The 20,381-nt window shown below is 45.3% G+C and overlaps 1 protein-coding gene across 5 annotated transcripts in view; it reads left to right on the top strand.

Moving 5' to 3' along the window:
• GATB (glutamyl-tRNA amidotransferase subunit B) overlaps positions 1–20,381 on the top strand; it is an 89,764-nt gene that overhangs the window by 47,766 nt on the left and 21,617 nt on the right. For 4 of the 5 annotated variants that reach the window (XM_086704112.1, XM_025921991.2, XM_086704113.1 and 1 more), the window contains 2 exons: positions 1,521–1,710; positions 13,400–13,533. In XM_086704112.1, the coding sequence (XP_086560238.1) occupies positions 1,521–1,710; positions 13,400–13,533 (324 nt within the window). Of the gene's footprint in view, positions 1–1,520; positions 1,711–4,712; positions 7,711–13,399; positions 13,534–20,381 lie in introns of those variants that run through there. The other variant, XM_086704114.1, reaches the window with a different exon arrangement.

Below are 20,381 nucleotides of genomic sequence, written 5' to 3' on the forward strand. Positions count from 1 at the left end.
TAATATGAGATCCAGAAATAAGGACAGGCTTAAGGTAAATTGAACCTTTTGTTTTTTTCCCCACTGAGTTTAGCAGATTTGAAAGATTGAGGTTTTAAGCGACAAAGTTGTTGAGGTTAGCCCACTGTTCCTCCACAAAATGCAGGAAGTGCAGCTCTTGCTGTGGATGACAAGCATCTTGAACAGAAGTAGCACTGTGATGTGGGAAAGAAACTCCTAAACCCTTAGAGTGAACCTCCCCTGAAGGGCTCCTCTCCTGTCTGTCGAAGTCAAGATTGTTTGAATCACTGTGATCTCAGTTCAACCTGTTCTTCCCAAGAGCTTCTTTGTTCTCCAGTGTTGCCGCCCTACTCTGTTTGTGCTGCTTTCTTAATCAGCGTGGAGTTTGGCTTTTAGGTCAGCTAGTGGCTTTGGCCCAATCCCTCAGGTTAATAGGCGGGATTCAGGAAGCCTCCCTTTGGCTTTCCTCTTGCCATCAGAAGTCAGGCTGATTCACAGCACAGATTTGGCATTGAGGTGATGGGTTGTTTGCACGTCTGATCTATCACCATGGCGCCACCATTTGCTCTGCATTATCCTGCTTCTACGTAAGCCCTTTGACAAGTATAAGCAGAGAGAAAATGTTGGATGCTGGAATACAACAGAGGGAAAGACATTATATGCAATGGTGCAGCAGAGAGGTCCCGTATGCTCCTTGGCATGTACCGTGTGCTCCACGTCACCCCCCACAGTTTCCCCTGACAGCATCTTGCGTTGCTGTGTGATTTGCATCTATTCCCCAGGAAATGTTGAGCACTCACTAAACACACTGGTACAGTACATTTGCTATAATTGATGAACTGATACTGAGATTTTATTATTAACTAAAGTCTATAGTTTACATTAGGGTTCACTCTTTACGTTGCATGTTCTGTGGGTTTTGAGCAAATGTATAATGACGTACATCTACTGTTACAGTGTCCTAGAGGATAGTTTCACTGTCCTGAAAATCCCCTGTGCCCCGCTTACTCGTCCCTCCCTCCCCAATAGCTTCTACATTTTATTTAGGCAAAATCTTACTGATTTCTTCCACATCTCAAGGTTTTCTTTTTCTTTGACTTTTCATTTATTTCACAGATACTGCTAAAAATAGTGAGAATTTTTAAATGAGGGAAAGTCTTTTTTTCTGCCTAATAAGTAGATTGTTCTCATTTGGTCCTATTTTTCGCAACCTATGTCTTTATGAATATGTACTTTATCCACAATTAGAAATCACAGTGTGGCATCAACCCTGCGTGGTGCCTTTTTTGCTCATCATTCATTTATAAGCATGGACGCCGGCAGATCTGGTGGTCTTGACCTGTAGAATACACTTGTCCAAAGACTCCTTCCTGGGAAACAGGGAGAATTGATATTATGGGACATTCGAAGACATTGGCAATTTTAACACGGCAGCTAAACATGAAACTTTTGACGATAGGAGTTTTTTCCCGTTAAACGAAACACTTCCGAGTCAGACCCCATTTCCTCTCTGTGCCTAGGTTTATGCCCGAACCCAACCTTCCTCCCCTGCTGCTCTATGACACTGCATCTCTGCCTGCTGGTGCAGACCCACAGCAAGTGATCAACATTGACCGGATTCGGGAGCAGCTCCCTGAGCTCCCCAGTGAGACCCGAGAGAAGCTCATTCAACAGTATGGGATACTGCCAGAACACAGCTTCGCCTTACTGGTAGGTATTGATCAGAGGCTAAAATAAACCCAGCTCAGCAGTTTAGGGTAATGCTCTACACTGTGGGCTCTGAGTGGAGCAGGCAGGTTGCTTCAGTTGTACAATAGATGCTTCTGAGAAGAACAAGGTGCGATAACCTTTGCTCACCACCCTTTACGGTAAATACTCCTCAAAAAACCAGAAGATGAAGCAGAATCTCGCGTCAGTCATTTCTTCTGTGTAGAAATGAACAGCTGCTCACAGCAGCCGTGGAGGCTTCTTGAAGACAGTCCAAATGTTATGGATGAATGTTTTCCCATGTGTCCGCAGGACAAAAGAAAATCAATGTATAGGGTTTCTAGATGTCTAGCAGTATTGAACCATGACAGGGTCTGGCAGGAAGTTCGGTTCTCAAAAGCCAGCCAGCTGTTTCTCCAATTGTAGAAGAAAAACGTTTATTCCACACGAAACGTTGAAAACTCCGACTAAAAGTATCGGCCCTTTGAGGCTTGAAGATGCATCTTAAGGGGCTGTTAGAGAATCTGACACCACTGAGACCTGCTTAGGGATTTTCCATTCTTTTCAGAGCTGCCCGGGGCTTTGCTGTTTTCTTTGTCATGGCAACATTAAAGTGATACAGGCTCAGTGAGGGTAGGGTTTTGTCACAGTTGTCTCCTGCGTGCCTGTTAGGAAGTAGGAAGTTTTGCTGCTGCACGGTTCAGGCACTGGGGATATGCCACACTTTAGCTTTTGGAGCAGCGGAGTCTGCACAGACTCTGGATTTTTGGATTTTAATTAACCAATAATAACTACATAGGGATGCTGGAATGCACATATTTATATACTTCAGTAACAGCAGCCCTGCCGTTTCTGGTACAGGGTTGGCAAGTGGATATTTGTTGAGTGAACGGCTCTCTCTTTATAAATCAGCTAATAGGAAAACTTCCTGGAGAATCTCACGTGAAAACTCCTCTTTTCCTCCCGGTAATGATTAGGCATGCGCAGATTTTTTTCATACTCCAGGCAGAGGTGACCACTGCCTGCTGTGGGCTGACATTGTGTCTTAGCCATAACTCTGTGATGGTTGCGGTGCTAGATTTTAATTATTTCATAGTGTGACTTGTTCGGTGCCTTGCAGGCAAAGGCTGTGTCACCCTCTCATTCGCTGTTCCTCAGCACAGATTAGCGCATCAGCAGTGCTTAATGCCAGATCTTTGTGTGAATCAGTTAGCATCTTGGACAGAACAACTTTTAATCTGAAACCTCTTACAACTCAAGTATTTTTCCCTAGGTTGACATAACCAAACTGAGTTTTAGTCCTGTCCATCTTCCCCAACATCTGATCACTTGAATTTCCAGCCCACCGGACTAAATACGAAATGCCACGTTCTGGTTCTGCATTTTACAACTGCCAGATTACACAGGGGGCAGGAAGACTGGGACGGAGCCCACTGGGTCTTAGCCTCAAAGACATCTGTTACCTCTCTTTATTTGGCCTTCCGCCAGGTGAACACAGGCAGCCCTTGGAGGTAGCAAATGAAGAACCTAGGTTTCGTGGCCATTTAAAAAAGAATTTTTTTAACTTTTATTCATTTTTGAGAGACAGAGATGGCACAAACAGGGGAGGGGCAGAGAATGAGGTAGACACAGAATCCAAAGCAGGCTCCATCCAGGCTCTGGGCTCGAACCCACGAACCATGAGATCATGACCTGAATTGAAGTCAGATGCTTAATCACCTGAACCTCCCAGGCTTCTCTTGGCCATTTCTTTGCTCACAACTGCGATTTTAGAGAAGAATCCACTAAATATAATGTTAAAAGTTATTTTTGTATATCAACTTCCTTTATAAGAGAGGTGAAAAGATCTCTCGGAAACTCCTCTCAAGATTATGGCTATTTCTCTCCAAGGCACGGACTGCAAATATACACTCCCTTTGAAGAGCATCTCTCTAGCATTGTCACACTTGGCCTCCGACAAGCATGTGATGGTGGGGAGCGTCTGCCGTCCCTTACTGAAAGAAGTCCTCTGAGGGCAGGGAGGTTTTCTTGTTCATGTTTCTGACCCAGGCTCCACTCGTGTGTCCTTCACAGGAAGCCTTGAATAAAGGCTGAGGGATGCCTGGTGAGTGGGTGTATGTTTTCATAGTTTAAGGTCCTGTTTAGGGGAACCCACCTTTCATCTCTTCAGTCCACCACTTTTATTTTCTGTTGCATCTCCTATGTAGTGGGTACTCAGAGGCAGAGATTAAAAAAAAAAAGTGTTTCTTTGCTTTCCAAGAGTTTATATGTATACACACACACATGACACAGCTAAGCAGCTAACCAATAGATGCATAATGCAGGATGGGAGCCCGGGGAGGCAGTGATTACCTTGATCAGAACAAAAGGGAAAAACTTCAAGAAGGAGGTGATTTTTGAGCCAGTTTTGACGGGACTGGTCTTTTAATAGCTTAAAAATATGCTTATTTGTATAGCTTGCAGCTAATGTATTAGGTGATTCATTGTTTTTTAAAGGGCCAGCCCTTGAAATTCCCAAGATGAGCGCAAAGAGAACTTAAAAGCAATGGAAAGAGAATGAGTCAGACAAATTGTTTTCCTGAAAGTAGGCATCCTGAGCTCTTTATGACTTTGTAATCATTGAAAGCTGAGTTACTCAGACCCGAAAATGATATGTTCATGTTTTTTCCTGCCTTCATCAGAAACACAACAGATTGCTGAGAAGGGCGGATGCACAAATCTAATGAACCATCTTTCAATTTAAAGAGTGCCCAGGAGTATTCATTAAATAAATAGCAGTAGTGGAGGTGTGCTTTGCTGAGCTTCGATTCCATGCTTTGTGCCTTCAGATTGCTTATTAAGTTAAGCATTTAAGCACATACCCACCCTCACACACATGCCTTACAAATAACAGAGACTTCAGAATTTAACTCTGATCTTTATCTTATTTTATTGTCTGGTAAGGACTGAATTATGTATTGATAATTTAGGCTTGATATTTACAGAACCCTAATATTATATTTTAGCATCTCCCACCATGTCTGGCACGTAGTAGGCACTCAGTGAATATTTATTCAGTGAATGGACAAACAAGTAAGCACGTGGGATACCATTACAATACTCATGGAAGCCCTGGAAGAAGCAGCATTCCTGACAAAAGCATCTCTGTTTCTAAAGATCAGATACATAAGCCAGTCTTGACAACCTAGCAAATCATGGAACGATACCTGACTCCTTGAACTCGGGGTGAGAACACCTGGATCACCACTCTAACCACCCCAGATCCTGTGTTCCGATGCAAATCACTTGGTGTCTCTGACTCTTGTTTTCTAAACTGGTTTTGTCAGGACATTAAGTCCAGTCTATATTCTGGTTTTCTCTCATGAACCTTCCTGACAGTCACCTCCGAACAGAAAATCTGTATTACTGTTTTTTCCTCTGGCCACATAAAAAGTATCTTGCCCGACGTGAAACTTTGACCTATTTAGTTAACCTTGCTTCCCTTTCATAAGTCAGATTGTTCGATTGTTGACCTCCTTTGTAAGGATTAAGGAATAGAAATGTAGAAGCTGAGATCCAGGTATTAGGATTCTGAAAAATACGAGGTTCTAATAGTGTAACACGTCCTTCTCTGAGTCAGCATATTCCAGGAGTAATTATTAGAATGATCTAGATTATATGCATGTGCCGATAATCCCAAAATGATGTCTGTGGGGGTATCTCTTCCTAAATCTGCCTTACCTGATTCAGAGAATGCAAACAAATTGTAGTCATTTGCCTAAGCAGTACATAAAAATGGCTACTCGCTGACAGAAGTCTCTGTGGTTTATAGTGGTCACTTTTTAATTTACCCTTACAACAACCCTCTGAGGTCGATATTGCTGTTCTCCCCATTTTACAGATGAGGAAACATAACCTCTGCGGTTGAATGTAAGACGTTAAGTAACTCAGCCAAGCCTGTGGGGACTTCAGAGCCCAGGCTTTATTTATATGCCGAAGCTCTGTTGCCTGCCTGTACGTGTAATGTGTCACAATGCCAAACAGGAATAATGTGTCAAGTTCATTGCTGTTTTGGATCACTTGATAGAGAAAATAGAATTTTTATGTTTGTTAATGTTTTATACAGTCCCACTAATGCTTCAATCAGTCATAGTCACAGACCATTGATTCAATTTGAACTTTTGACCACTTGGTTTTTAAGAGGTCAGACTGCCTTATAAATAAAAAATGCTGTCTACTAAATTTAGTGAAAATCAGTCAAATCCGATGAAAAGCAGATATTATGTCCATTTTCCAAGTAGGAAATTTAAGTCACCAAAAATAAATGTAAGCTCTCCTCTGCAACTTTGTTTCTCAAACTTGCTGCCTCAGGTTCTTGGCTCCTTCTGACTAAATCATCGTAAAGGGTCTGCACAGAGTGCAGAATATGTGGAGTTTGTGAGATGACTTTGCCTGTTGTTGGCCTCGTGTCATGCACCCTGGCACATGGTAGGTACTTGGTGAGGAACAGATATGAGCTCACAAGGTGGCTGGCTGTGTACGAAGTCAGTAGATGGAAAGATGTCCATCTCATCAAGATTTCAGTGGAGGGGGGCGCCTGGGTGGCTCAGTCGGTTGAGTGTCTGACTCTCGGTTTTGACTCAGGTCACGATCTTACGGTTCAGTTTGTGGGTTCAAGCCCCGCGTCGGGCTCCATGCTGTGAGCACCGAGCCTGCTTGGGGTTCTTTTACTCTCTTTCTCTCTGCCCTTACCCTGCGTGTTCGCACGCTCGCTCTCTCTCGCTCAAAATAAATAAATAAACTTAAAAAAAAAGATTTCAGTGGAGGAATGGCATAGCATCCCCAATTTAGTATTTCTTGAGGGCCTGCTATATGCACCACAGTGCCTTATGCTGTTTTCAGATATAAGAACTTTATCTTTTCCATGCCACTTTTAACTCTCCCAAGTAGCCCCACAGGGCAATGGGTTGAAACACTGACTAAGAGATAGTCTTGATTTCAGATCTCACCTCTGATGCTTTGGAGGGGAGAGCTCTGCAAAGGTGACTGGAGCTATTACCCTCCCCAGCTGAAAGAGGGGAGGGGATGATTCACTCATCCTAAAGATGATTGACAGAGAAGAATCTTCACTGAATCTAAAAGAAGCCTAAATGCAGCCAAGCAGACTCCCTAGAATGAGTTGCCGGGGAGAAGAGCAGTGGCACCGAACAGCTGCTAACTAACACATTGATTTTAGCTCATCAAAAGAATGCACTTTCCCACCATTCCATTATTTTATTCAGTACCTGCCAGCTGTTCAAAGGTTCTTAACATATTAAAAATGTTGCATTTTAAGAAAAGTCCAGCATGGCCCCAGTAAGACTGCAGGAAAAAGTGGTCGTGACCCGCCAGATTAGTGACCTATGCTGCTGTATATGGCTGTCTTTCTTTGTATTCAGCCTCAAGATGTGTAGTCTTACTTGAACCACTTCATTTTCCCCAGCTGGTTATTCCCCACTTAAAGTCATAATCCTTTGTTTCTGACACCATGAAAAAGGTTAAAGTGACTCCAGGGGACCAAGAAACAGAAAAGATATCATGACTATGGTTGGTCGTTAAATGGATTGTTTTCCAAGAGTTTTGCTTTGAGTTTCTAGTAAGCTTGAAATGGCTTGGTTTGGATGAACTGTCTTTAAAGTAATTTCCCATGATAAATGTCTGTATACCCATAGGTAACACTGCTTTAAAGCTAATAGTTTAAAAAGGCGTGTGAAACCATATTGACTGGTTTCAGACTGCTTAGATGTACTGAGGAACAAAGCACTGGTCTTCTAACTGCTGCTGAAGGAAAATCCATTTGGTCAACATCGTCGCTCACCATTTCAGCTCCATGTAATTTTCGAAATTGATTTTATTCTTCATTTTATAAAACTGTACCCAGTGCTTGCCAGCTTATGGGTGCTTTTACAGTTAGTGTATGCACTAGAAACATAACCAATATTTTCTCCTGGTAAAGCTAAATAAAAGATGCACCTTCTAACTTCACTCCTGCAAAACCAACAATGCATTTATTTTAGATACAACTAACAAAGGACTTTCGGAGATGAAGATCCTCCGGGCTCAGGGTCATTTGACCCCTCAGGGACACGCTCATTGGCCCAAAAGTACAGGGAGGAGTGAAGCCCCGAGTGCCCAACCTTGGGGATTCACAGGGGCTCTCTCCTTAATCCTTCCTGAAACCTGGTTTCCTGTTTGTGGAATGATTTCCTTTTGGGGACAATTAAAATACATTATTTCAGGTTTCAATCAGATCTTAGAGCCAGTGAGCAAGCACTGCCTTGAAGCTTTGTTGCTGGTTTTAAGCTGCAGCCAGAAAGCTGCTGTTGACCAACACAGGTTCTCTCCGTGTTGGGCCCATGTGACAATGGTGGCTTTAGGCACGTTGAAATGTGATTGTAATCAGAATTGATTTCTTGACAGCATACTTTTTATGGCCCACTCTTGCAGATACAGTTTTCTAATTATGCCAATCTACTGTCAATGTTTATTACCTAAATTATTTGGGTTTTAATTATCCAAGGAAAAGTCTTATTGCTATATAGGTTTCCCTCCACATCCCTCCTAGAGTTAATATATCTCGGAAAACGTACACTTGTTTTCCCGTTAGTCTAAGCCAGATGTAGGTGTGAACCCTCCCCGAATGGAACCATTATCCTGAGTTAAACTCAGATGTGTTACTTCCCGACTCTGCTGGGAACACAGCACAAGTGAAATTGTTGGCACCAGAGTTTTGCTCAGATTGTAGGGGCTTCCAGACCCACTGGAAACATGACCCAGGAGGAAAAAGTATGAAGACCAAAATAGGACTGTAGCTCTTTCTAGTTGCGTATTTTATGAGACAGACTAGGGAGTATACCCTTGGTGTTTCTGGGCCAGTTTCAGAGCTGCTTCAGATCTCCGTGTTCTTGAAAGTGGCCGTGATGGTTCAGGATTCTGACTTCGCCTGACACACTCAAGGGAGAGTGGTGTCTCCTGCGCTAGTCTCACACCACCAAACAGCTGTCTTTAGTTTTTCCCCATCCAAGACTCCTCTGGATGATCGTGTGTGTGTGTGTGTGTGTGTGTGCGCGCGCGCGCGTGCTCGCTCACTGCAGGATTTCCACAGCCACTTCTTGTTTCCATGAAAAGCAGAGGGAGGGCTCCTTCACATCACAGACCTAAGCCACCACCCCACTGAATGTCAGTCCTTAATCTAGCCATAACTTCTGCTTTCTTCCCTAGCACCACCACTCAGGCATCCCTAGCTAGTTTCCATTTCATCCCAACACTAGCGTTTGATGCTATTTTTAGGGCTGCTTTTCGCAAAGTTGGTGGGTCTGCATTCTGTTCCCACTTTGTGAGAGCGACCGAATTCACAGGAATAAAGAGGGAACAGTGGAGTCCCCACTGACCCACAGATGCTGGGCCCTCTTACAGTGTTTGCAGAAAAGCTCAGTGGCCACTCACCCCAGCACCCCTGCCACGTGGTGGAAGGGTGCGGTTCCAGTTTGTGTCTCCACCACATGGCACGTGAGCACCTGGCTCAGTCTACAGATGCAGGGTCTCCTGTACAGTCAGCCGCTCCCACCACAGGAATGACCTGCCCGGCTAGGTGTAAACCCACGCACAAGTTCTTCGTATTAGAAGAATTAGAATGCAGTAAAATGCAGCGTGCTTGATACCAAAACTATGTGAGCAGTAATGGGGTTGGTTTCGTAATGTCAGAAGGGGCATCAGAATTAGGCAGTGTCCTGGTTGAGGCATATACATACCCGCTGTAACTTCTCTGAGGAGAGGGTGCAGAAGGGGTGCAGAAGAGAAGCCCAGCAACTCTGGCCACCCTCCTGTCCCCTGGAAGCTCTGTATGGCATAGGGTGGGGGGGGTGGGTAGGGGGGTTGAGTGTCTTCCTCCCTGATCTGGGGGCAGGTGTGTGTCAGGCCACGGCGGAGAGTGCCAGGTGGTGTAGATGTACATTGGCAGAGGCAGAAAGAGAACTTGCCATTTTCTCCTAATTTCTCAGTTAATTGCTAAGGGCCTTTGCAACATTTTTAATATGTTAAGAATCTTTGAACAGCTGGCAGGTACCGAATAAAATAATGGAAGTGGTGGGAAAGTGCATTCTTTTGATGAGCTAGTTGCTTCACGTTGTGCCTGGCACTGGTAGGTGCTCCGTCTTGGTCCCCAGGAAGGCAGCAACATGATAGTTTCTTCCTCAGCGGCGGTGTAGCGTGGAGATAAAGAGCACAGACCACAGGGGTTCAGATCCCAGTTCTGCTGCTTTCTTGCTGTGGAACCTCAAGCGAGTTCATGCCTCCGCGTCCTTGTCTGTGAGAGAGAGTTCTGCTAGGATCCACCCAGGGTTGTTGTTAAGAATTAAATGAGTTAACGCAGAGACAGCACTTAGAACAGTGCCTAGCCCCTCTTGTTGTTACTAAAATGTATTATCATTGCCAATGGCGGCGGCAGCCATGCGCAGCTCCCCACAGGGCTGGCCGCCGTTCTCCATGTCTAGCAGCTATTCTGGAAATATTCCTGAAAGCCTCTTAACTAGCCCTGGATTGCTAATCTAAGGTCCCTTTAGCTGCCATGTCACTCCCTGCCACATAATCAGCTGTTCCTCAGCTTGTACTTTGTAGGTTTTTTCTTCTCTGAAGTCTGCCACTGGGCAGCTGTCTCTGTCAAGTTTCATTCTACTTCTAAATATAGTCCAGCTAATTTCTGCCCTGTCATCAAGTTCAAAGGCTGTGTGACTTAGAACAAGAATGGTGGTTGGGAAGGCAGCCCTCATCCTATCCCAGCTTCATAGTCTTCTGACATTTTGTCGTCTCTGAAGGTAGAATGTAAAAAACAGCATTGCAAAAAGACGTTGCTTCCAGAGCCCGGCGCAAGGGTAGATCGGGGTTCCTTTGCAGAGCAGACGGTGAAGGTGAGGCGATCCCTCTGCCTTGCCTCACAGCCACATTGACCAACTGACAGGTCCGTTAGTGGTGGAGGGTTCCTGTCAGCCTCTACGAGGCTGACCTGGCATTGGCGCCGGGTGTAATTGAATGCTTCGGGAAATTTGATTAAAATGTGAAAAGGATGCTTCCGGGTCATAGAGCTACAAAGGCTGTCTGGCGTTACACGAAAGGCAGGACCAGTTAGTTGTCCCTGCTGCGTTAGCTGCAGCTGAAGGAACAATTAGTGTTACATTCAGCCAGGAGACTTGACACCCCGTGTAGCTAGAGTGTCGGCTCTGATGTAGGATAGGTCAGTCCGAGTCGGACGCTTGCATGTCGCCTTTGAGAAGGAAGTTGGGGTTTCCCTAATGCAGTGGCCTTTTTGTGTTGCTCTTCATACGGTTTTTATGGAAAGGAATTACCAGCGCACTGTTTTCCTGAGAAAACCAGATGGCTGCACTGCCACGTTCACCAGGGCCTCAAGAGATTTGTGCCGAGCTTATTAGCAGTTGCCGACCTCCTAAGAAAAACTAAGAAGACCTTATCTAGAATGCTTGAAACGCGGGCTTGTGATCTAAAGAGCCAGAACAGGCAGCCCATGTGTGACTTTGTATTGATCCGTCATTCCCTGGGCGGCAGCGGCTCGGCCTCGTGTAGCTCGCCCCATTACCATCACAGATTTTCACATCCGCTTCCAGTTGTGTGCCGGAGCCACGTATCCCCCAGCGAAGTACGGTTCCAGCTTGGAGAGGCTTCATCACAGCACTGACACAAAAAGACAAACAGAAATCTGACTTGCCATGTTATCCATCCAATAAAAAAACCACCCAAGGGTAGAAGAATAGATATTCATCACGTCCCAGCAACTCAGCCAAGCCTGGGAGTTCAAGTGCAATATTTCTAGGTGGATTTAGAAAACCTTTCCTTGGCAAAGCAAAGAGCTCTGCTTCTGACAGCTCTTTTCACCAGCGGGCCAGCCTGTCTGCGTTAGAACAAAGGGAATTCTGCCCGTCTGATTTGGGCCAGATAGTGGTTTTCTACTTCCCCAGCGGTTTGCTGTACCATTGTGGAAGTTTGAATACTTTTCCTAAGTTAAGCAAAACTTCCTCTTCATTCTTCCTGCATTTGCCTTTATCTGCAGTCAAGCTTTGGCTGCTGAGGCGGCCTTTGCCCTGGTTTAGCATGAGCAGAATAGTAACATTGGCTTGAAAAGAGATTCAAGAGATGATTATGGGATTATTCAGTAGGCTTGTCACCAGAGAATTTATCTGTTACAAAGGGCATGTAGATTTTTTTTTTCTTATGGAATTTCTACTTTAGCAACCGTGTGCCTGTGTGTATATTACAGCATCTGCAATAGCTGAGCTTTCAGAGAACTTTTGTTCGTATGTCTTGCTTCTTCCCAGTATCTTGTTTTTCCAGAAAGTTCTTTTGCTTAACGAAGGTTCTCTGAAAGGGCAAGGGTTCGAGAGCCTTACCCGCAGTATAAAGTGAAAAAGACCATTTCAGGGAAAGTGTGGTTTTATTTGCATTTCAGCAGGTAGGAGAAATCTACTAAAAATGTGTTCCCTCTGCATTTGGAAGCTTCAGCTTCCCCTGTGTGAGGGGAACATGTTTTTATCTTTCTTACTGAGAAACAAAGGATGGACTTAGCCACATTTTTTTGGTTCTGCCGAACTGCTCTGAGCTGGCAGTTAGCTATAGTAGCTAAGGCACTTTGATGAGTGCCTTGGGGTTACTCTTATGCATAATTGTGGCAATTCTAATATTTAAAGGTGAACATGGTATGATAAAGAATGAGCATTCACATGTGATTTTTTTTTTTTTTTCAATGTACATGGTGATGGCAGCAGACATTAATTCCATCCGTGGATATTTACCATGTAGCTGCCATGGCCCAGCACTGACTTAGCTCTATTTATTGAGTAAACAGGACAGAATGGCCCCTGAATCACAGAGCTGACAGTCCAGAGGGGAGACATAGTAGTCTTCTTCACATGTCCTTGTTGAGCCCACCCAGGCGATTGTTTTCACAGAGCAAGAGGAGAGGCAGGGTTAGCTGTGTCTAGTTTGGCTCCGAAGGTCCGGAAGCCACTGCTGCCTCCATCAGCTGTGTGGTCTGAGTCGGTCACATGTGCCTGGGTTCTTCCTCATTTTGGAAACATTTGAGAACCATTTCTGTCATTTTGGGGATGATGTGAAGATGAATACAGTTACGATCCACTTTTGGTTTTTCAGAGGTAGAATATTCTGTCTGTTCCTTCTTCATTTACTTCTTTTCCTGCCTTCTTATTCTCACAATCACTGGGACTTCCAGCAGAGGATAGGCCTGGAAAGAGAAAAGACAGTGAAGTGAAGCCAAACTTCATGGGCCCGAAGATGAAGGACGCAGCTCAAGGGTAAAGGGTGTAGGGTTCACAGGGCTGACGGTGAGAGGGCGGGTGAGTTTGGGGGACAGTGGATTTCATTGCCCTCTGGTTCACCAAGCCAGGCTTTTGGAAATATGTTCATTCCTTTGACAAAAAGCTATATAAAAAGCGCCATGACAGTAGTAGAAGTCAAATACTTGCTGTTTACTGAAAGTGATTAGAATTTTCTGGTGGCATTTCCATGTTTAGGAAAGTACAGGTAGGTGTCTCAGAGGAGGCAGAGGGTGACAGTTTCAGATTTGCCTTCAGAATGCTGATCTTTCATTTTTTTGGAGATATATATATATATATATATATATATATGAATTTTTTTTTTTTCTTTACAGAATGAAGTTGGCCTACTGGAGTTCTTCCAGAATGTGATAAAAGAAACTAGGGCAGAGCCAAAAAAAGTAACTAGTTGGGTCCTCAACATTTTTCTGGGTTTTTTAAAGCAACGGAACCTTGCTGTCAATGAGAGGTGAGTAGGGTCTGGGGATTCTTTCTTCCTTTATGATGAACTCTGTGTCCAGAAGCAGTTTAAGTAGGGCAGGGCTGGTGTTTTGTTCTCCGTCGTTCCCCTTAAGATCTCCTAACAAGACACAAACACCCTTGTGAATTCCATATTCTAAAGCTATCCGCCATCACCTCTGAGATTTCATTTATTTGTTCCAATCTCTGACTGTCCGTACTGCCCTTTGTACCATTCAGGGCTGGGGGCCTGAAGATGAGTAAGACCAGGAGTCTACAAGCTGGTGGGGAATACAGATCTGTAAGAAAACAGACATTCACCTCAGTGTGGTCCTGTTAGGCCGGAGGCACACAAGGTGCCATGAATGAACACCAAGGGGGCCTGGCCTGAGGCCAGAAGATGACAAAGGTTTCCCGCGGAGGATATGCTGGAACCAGGCCCTGAAGACCTAGTGGGAGTTGCCAGGTGATGGGAGGGATGAGGGGATTCTGGGTAAGGGAGTGGCCATTGGACACTCAGAGACGAGCAGGCATGGAGGCTTAGGAAACCCAGAAACTTCGGGGTGCCAAGGGGGCACGCAGGAAAGCTCAGGAGAAAGCTGCAGAGACCACCAGAGGCCACCGTGCAAACACTTCTGTCAGCGGCTCTCAAAGCTATAGATCTCCAGCACACTCCAGTTTCACTCGGAGGGGTGGAATGAAAGAACAGACCAGAAGCAAGGAGCCTGTTGCCAGAGTGCCAGTAAGAAATGCCATGGGCCTCAGCTGAGGTAGGTGGGAGAGCAGTTATCTCACATCGCATGACTTCCAGTTCTTACTCGGACAGCGGAGCGACATGGAGGATAGTGTTTTTCAGCCTGGCGAGAGCTAGAGGAGGAGGAATGAGTTCAGAGGGAAGGGGCGGGGCAGGATGCCATGTTCCATTTTGGACGTGCTGAGCTGGGCTGCCTGTGGGACAGACATCCCCCTCACGGGCATAACCAGGAGGCAGGCAGATATATGATCTACCACTGACAGGAGATATCTGGCAGGTATAAATCCTAGAGTTCTCATTTGTTCGTTATTCAGCACATGTTTATTTAGACTCTGTGCAAAGCACTGTGCTAAGCATGGGAAGATCAGTCAGCACACAGATATAGTCCCTGCTCTCTGAGCTGACAGTCTAGAAGCTGGTGATTAGAAAGCAGTGAGCTAGCAGGTGCCCTGAGAAGGCGAAGGTAACAGCTAAGCTAAAGCCTGAGGGAAAGATGAGTAAGGTTAGTCAGGCAAAATCCAAGAAGTAAGAGTGTTCCAGGTATAGGGAATAGCACGGGTAGAAATCTTGAGGTAAGTTCAGGCATCATACTTCTGGCAATGCAAGTGCATAGTCCAGTATGGGTGGAACATGGATTTCGTGGCTTATAGATGGTACTTGAAGTTGTTAAAGCAGAAGAGAACTGTCAGGGAGGGTACGGCCTGATAAGATGGCTGAGGAAGGAGCCGGAGATGCTCTAGACTCTTAAGTGAGAAGCGTGGGCAGAGAAGGAGGCAGCCGAGAAGAAGTGGCAGAGAAGAGGAAAAGTAGGACAGAGTTAGCACCACAAAAGCCTAAGAAAAGGAAAGTTTCAGGAAGGGAGGAGCAAGCAGCAAATTTAAATGGGAGAAGGAGGGAGAGTGAATTCATCAGGAACCCCAGGCTGATGGCCGGGGCCTGGCAGGGTCCCGGTGGAAGGGGGAGCCCAATCTCAGCAGGTGTGTCACTTGTCTCAGCAGCCTCCCATGGCCACGGAGAAGTGGAGGAGGGGGGACAAGCATATGTTGATACGTGATTCTGAAAAACTATTCCCTCAAAGGAGGTTAACACCATACAGTGCCAGTTTCACATCCAGCCTCTTGCTTGCAACGTGTATATGTATGTTGTAATGTGGCATTTGGGATCAATTCACTTCCTCACTTAGCTCCTTACCACCAGTGGCCTTGGATGAGTTCCCCTCTATGACCCTCCATTTCTTCTCTATGAAACAAAAATGACAGTACCTGCCTCCAAGGGTTTTTGAGAGGAAAATGCACAGTGCCTGGCACATAGTGAGCCCTCTGTGTTAGTTTCCTTCTCTTTGCCAGGTCGGTATACCAAGTACCAAAACAGTGGCCACCCTCAGTCCCCTAAATTCCTGTGGCATCTGTGGCCTTTTTGTCGTTCATTCCTGTCCTTTCAGGTTTGGCCTCTCTTCAGAAACTCCACTCTACACTGAAAATATTGTGGCCTTCAGTGAAGACTGGAACCATCTAGAAGAGTTTATGGAGGAGATACAACTGTATCTTAAGAATGGCCTTAAAGAACGGATAGGATTTGGTGAGGCAGAGGTCTGGGAAGCACTTGTAGGGAGCCAAGGGTGGAATGGCAAAGAACTGGCATGTTTTTAGACCGAGGAGGAGCATAGCTTACAGGAGCAGAGAATGGAAAACGGCAGCAAGCACTGCTTCCTGTATGGTTGGAGCAGGGCTGGAATCTGAGGGTGTGGGAAGTCACAGGGGAGGTTAGCTGTGAATCCAGTAAATACGTGTAGAGCACCACTAAAAGGACCCCATCCAGGCCCTCAAGGAATTCTCCGTCTCCTGGGGAGGACTAGACTCATGCATCAGTATTTTATTTCAAGACAGAAAGGGGTGCTTCCTGTTTTAGAACTATACACAGTGCAGTGAGAGCAGAGAGGAGGGAGATTGATGTTGGCCAGGAGAACCTGGGAAGGCTTCAAGGTGCGGTTTGAGCTTTTGGAGGAGTTACCGATCTGATCTTTAAATGTATGGTTTTCCATGTTATTGGCTGTGATTCTTAAAGTCACTGACTTTTCTTGGCAGAGACCTTAGATAACCTTTGGTTCAGCTCATTCCTTTAGCAGACAAGGTGGCACACCTCAGGTGGTGAGCTGCTAAGACTGGAAGCCACGTCCCCGGACTTCCGAGCTAGTTTCTTTCTATATTGGTCTATAAAATTAGGGGTTTGCTCGACAACCATGTTGGTAGCTGTTAAAGGAGCTAAGGTTAATAAATTAGCTTGTCAAGTGCACTTGGAGCCCCTGGTATTTACCCAAACAGTTCATATGCACTAGAGTTTTAAGAACCCAAAGGGTACCCCGTTCTAAATAAAAGTATATGTAACTGTTCCAAAAGCAGGTAAAGAGGAAGCTAAACAATAGCTCTATCACACAATTTATGTAGATCAAGAGCCGAGGATCCAAAAACAAGCTGTAGGCAGCCTCTTTCTACACAGTTCAAAGAACCATTAGCTGGGCTGGATACACCAGCCTCACCTTGGAATAAACAGTAATTAGCGCACAACTCAGCTGCTAGGGCTAACATTTCCAGAGCTTAGAACGGCCGTAGCTGCGGAGCTTCGCAGTAGTCTCATGATGACCCCAGGCAGGGAACACTCTGGAGGTCAAGTTGGTAAGAACTGATTTTGCAAATTAGCACTCATCTTTAAAGACCTGTCATGGTGTTTAAAGGGTCCAACCAGAAAAGCTCTTGTTGAAAAGCTCTTGTTGAACTCAGCTTTTTAATTATTTTGAGCATATTGCTTTGAAAGTTGTTTTTCTGTTAACTCCTTCTAAATCTCTATTAATAACAGGTTTGATGTAATTAAGAAAGTGGAAATTACAGATACCCTGGCCAAGCATTTCGTGGTGAGATCAGGCAAGCCCCTCCATCCAGTTGTCCAGTCTAGTTGAGTGCCCCAAACTTCAGGTCAGCCAGGGGCAGCAGTTCCTGAGGCACTAGCAGATCAGGGCAGGCTTTTGAGCCAAGAGGGGCTTGATGGTGAAGGGAAGGTAAGTCCAGCAGTGTGATGCATGGGATAGCATCCAAGTGGGGCTTCAGGGTTCAGAGCCTGTTAAAGATCATTCTGGCGGGCCTGTGAGCGAACAGTGCGTATGACTTCTTAAACCAAAACAAAGAATATGTGACAGAAACCATGTGTGGCCCACAAAGCCTTAAATACTTACTCTCTGGCACTTCCCGGAAGAAGTTTGCTGACCCCTGGTTTAAAACACGTTTGGTGAGAGCTGGTTGAATCTCATGGTGGAGAGAATTGGACCCCGAAGAAGCAGCGGCAGTCTTGGGAACAGATGTGCTTCCTTTCCCTGGCAGCCTGAGGTGGAGGCAGAAGACCATGTGGGAAAGAATGCTGGCCGGTGCTCATTATCGGGCCAGGAGTGAATGAGGGACAACCAGGGAGAGGGAAGAGATGGGAGGCCCAAGGAGAGGAGTTTTCACAAAGGGCTTTAAATGTAGCCCAGAAGTCAGGGTGCAGCAGAATGGGGAAAGCTGTTATGCTTGGCAACAAGCGAGGAGGGGTGTGATTTTTAAGAGAACATCCCCTGTAGAGGGGAGGATTGGTGCTGGAATGGCACATGCTTACGAGGACAGATAGTAGCCACTAATGCTAGATATTTATCCGTAAAAGTAAGGTAAGAGACCAGGCTTGCAGACTCCGAGATCACTTGCAGACATTTTCAAGATAGGAAGATCTGAGCATTTGTGAGGGTGCATGGTTAAAGCCAAGAGAGAGGAAACAAACATGCAGACGGGATCTGCAGGAGTGGAAAGTAATGGGATAAAAGCATGGGTTGAGGGGTTTGTTTGCTGGAAGAGGAGGAGGAGGGCATGATAGAAATTTCTGAGTCGTGCATCATGAGCTGCTGTCCTTATGAAGTGAGAGGTGGGGGCAGGCGCTGAGAAGGGAGGTGGGAAGAAGATGCCGTGGCTGTAACAGTTGCTTTGGTGGGGCCACCGGATAGGGGTGTGGGGAATTCATCGAGAGGAACATAAGGATTATTGAGCAGCAAGAGCCACCTGGATGTCCAAGTCCCAGTGTCCTCCTCCAGGAGCTTCCTGTGTCCCATCTTAGCAGAAGTAGAGAAGGTGGACTTTGGGCTTGAAATGGGTGCAGAGATGGAGATGGGCTGCTCATTTCTCTGATGCAGGGAGGGGGTAGGGATGTGCAGTTGTAGAGGTGGCAGTGCGTCTGCTCCCGATGCAAGCTGGAGGTGGTGTCATGACCCTGAAAGAGTGCTAGCTGGACTAGAGGAAGTGGGCAGATTGGAAGGATCCCTTTGTACCTACACTGGCCTCAGGGGATTGGAAGCTGGCATGCAAAGCTTAAGCGTTTAGGTGTCAGATTCTTCTTAGTGGAGACACATTCACTGTCCAGAGACTGGCATCTGACAGCAACAAATCAGTAGCTTGTGCCTCGGCTGCCAATATGTTGCAAATCTGATGATAGTTTATTTATTTAACTGAGGAGTGGGGTCTTTCAGGATCCGTGTGACAGGTACTGATCTTTGTCATTGTCGTATTCAAGGTTAGCCCTGGCATATCTGGAATTAATGTAGGCGGTATACCAGATAGATATCCCTGTTGGTAGGAAGAGTTCTGTGACACAATTTCTTACTGACCGACTGTGTGTCAAGCATTTGTGGGTACAGAAAGATGAGTGAGAAATCTCAAATGCTGTTAGGTCAGTGGAAATGTTTTATGGTGTACATTTATGACCTAACTAACGAATTAAGGTCATTAGATGAAAGGCAAAGTATTTTTAGTTACGTCGTGTTCTATTTCTATTCTCCATCCCCATGTCCCTTATATCATCAACTCATATGGGAGAAGGGACCTTTTCTTTTTTTCATGCTCTAGAAATCCAGTTCACCCTCAATGCTTATTATGGGTTCTATACACTGTCTACACTCTAATCAGCCACTGTATTTTCTAGGATTGCAGAGCATCCAAGGAACCCACATTTTTAAAACAAACTGATTCTTTATTACTTGTCAGTAAGGTAGAAGGCTGGAAAGGGGGTTTATCAGTTTATTTCCCAGCCCTCTGTCCCTCTTGCTGCTGAGATTTAATCAGGGTGATACACAGATGTTCCGAATGCCAACTTAATAACACCAGACAGTCTCCAAACTTAATTTCCACTTGGAATTACCTCTTATCCATACTTTGGGATAAACAAAGACTTTAAGGATGATGGTCTGCCTCCGTGTGTCAGCTGCTTCGAATGAACAACCCTAATGAGGTTTCACTGTGCTTGAATCAGAGTCCAGTAAGTCAGAGCTGGTAAACTTGAACTCAGTTGGTTTGGAATGCATGGAAACTGGATGGGGGCTAAGTGGCAATTTCCTTTTTATTATCTAAAAGCACGCAAAGAAATTAATTGTGATTGATGAAAACTAAGACAAAAGGTGTTTTCAAGTGGCGTTAAGCACTTCAAAAGTTTTAGTTTATACAGACATACTAACGTGCTATTTATAAGTCATTCCTATTTAAAACTAGTCCTCTAATGACCTCAGATAAACAGTGTTCTTTTAGCTTAGTTGCTGTATGTGTTTAAAAGTAGCAAAATCAGGGGTGCCTGGGTGGCTCAGAGCAGTGGCTCTTGATCTCGGCTCAGATCATGATTTCAGGGTCGTGAGTTCAGGCCCCGTGTTGGCCTCTGCCCTGGGCGTGAAGCCTGCTTTTAAATAATAAGATAGCAAAATCACATATTTTAAAAGAAATAGTCTAGGGGCACCTGGGTGGCTCAGTCGGTTAAGCATCCAACTTCGGCTCAGGTCAAGATCTCACAGTCTGTGAGTTCGAGCCCCACATCAGGCTCTGTGCTGACAGCTCAGAGCCTGGAGCCTGCTTCAGATTCTGTGTCTCCCTCTCTGCCCCTCCCCAGCTTGTGCTCTCTCTCTCTCAAAAATAATAAACATTAAAAATCTTTTTAAAAATAGTCTATAGTTCAGTGTTACTTTTCACTAAGTCACATCCTAAAGGTATAGATATAATGGATCCTGGGCCCTTCTGTGGTGAAAGCTCTCAGAAAGCTGTTGTGAGCCT

This window comes from Puma concolor, chromosome B1, assembly GCF_028749965.1.
Source record: "Puma concolor isolate L17-30 chromosome B1, mPumCon1.1.hap2, whole genome shotgun sequence".
Lineage (NCBI taxonomy): Eukaryota > Metazoa > Chordata > Mammalia > Carnivora > Felidae > Puma > Puma concolor.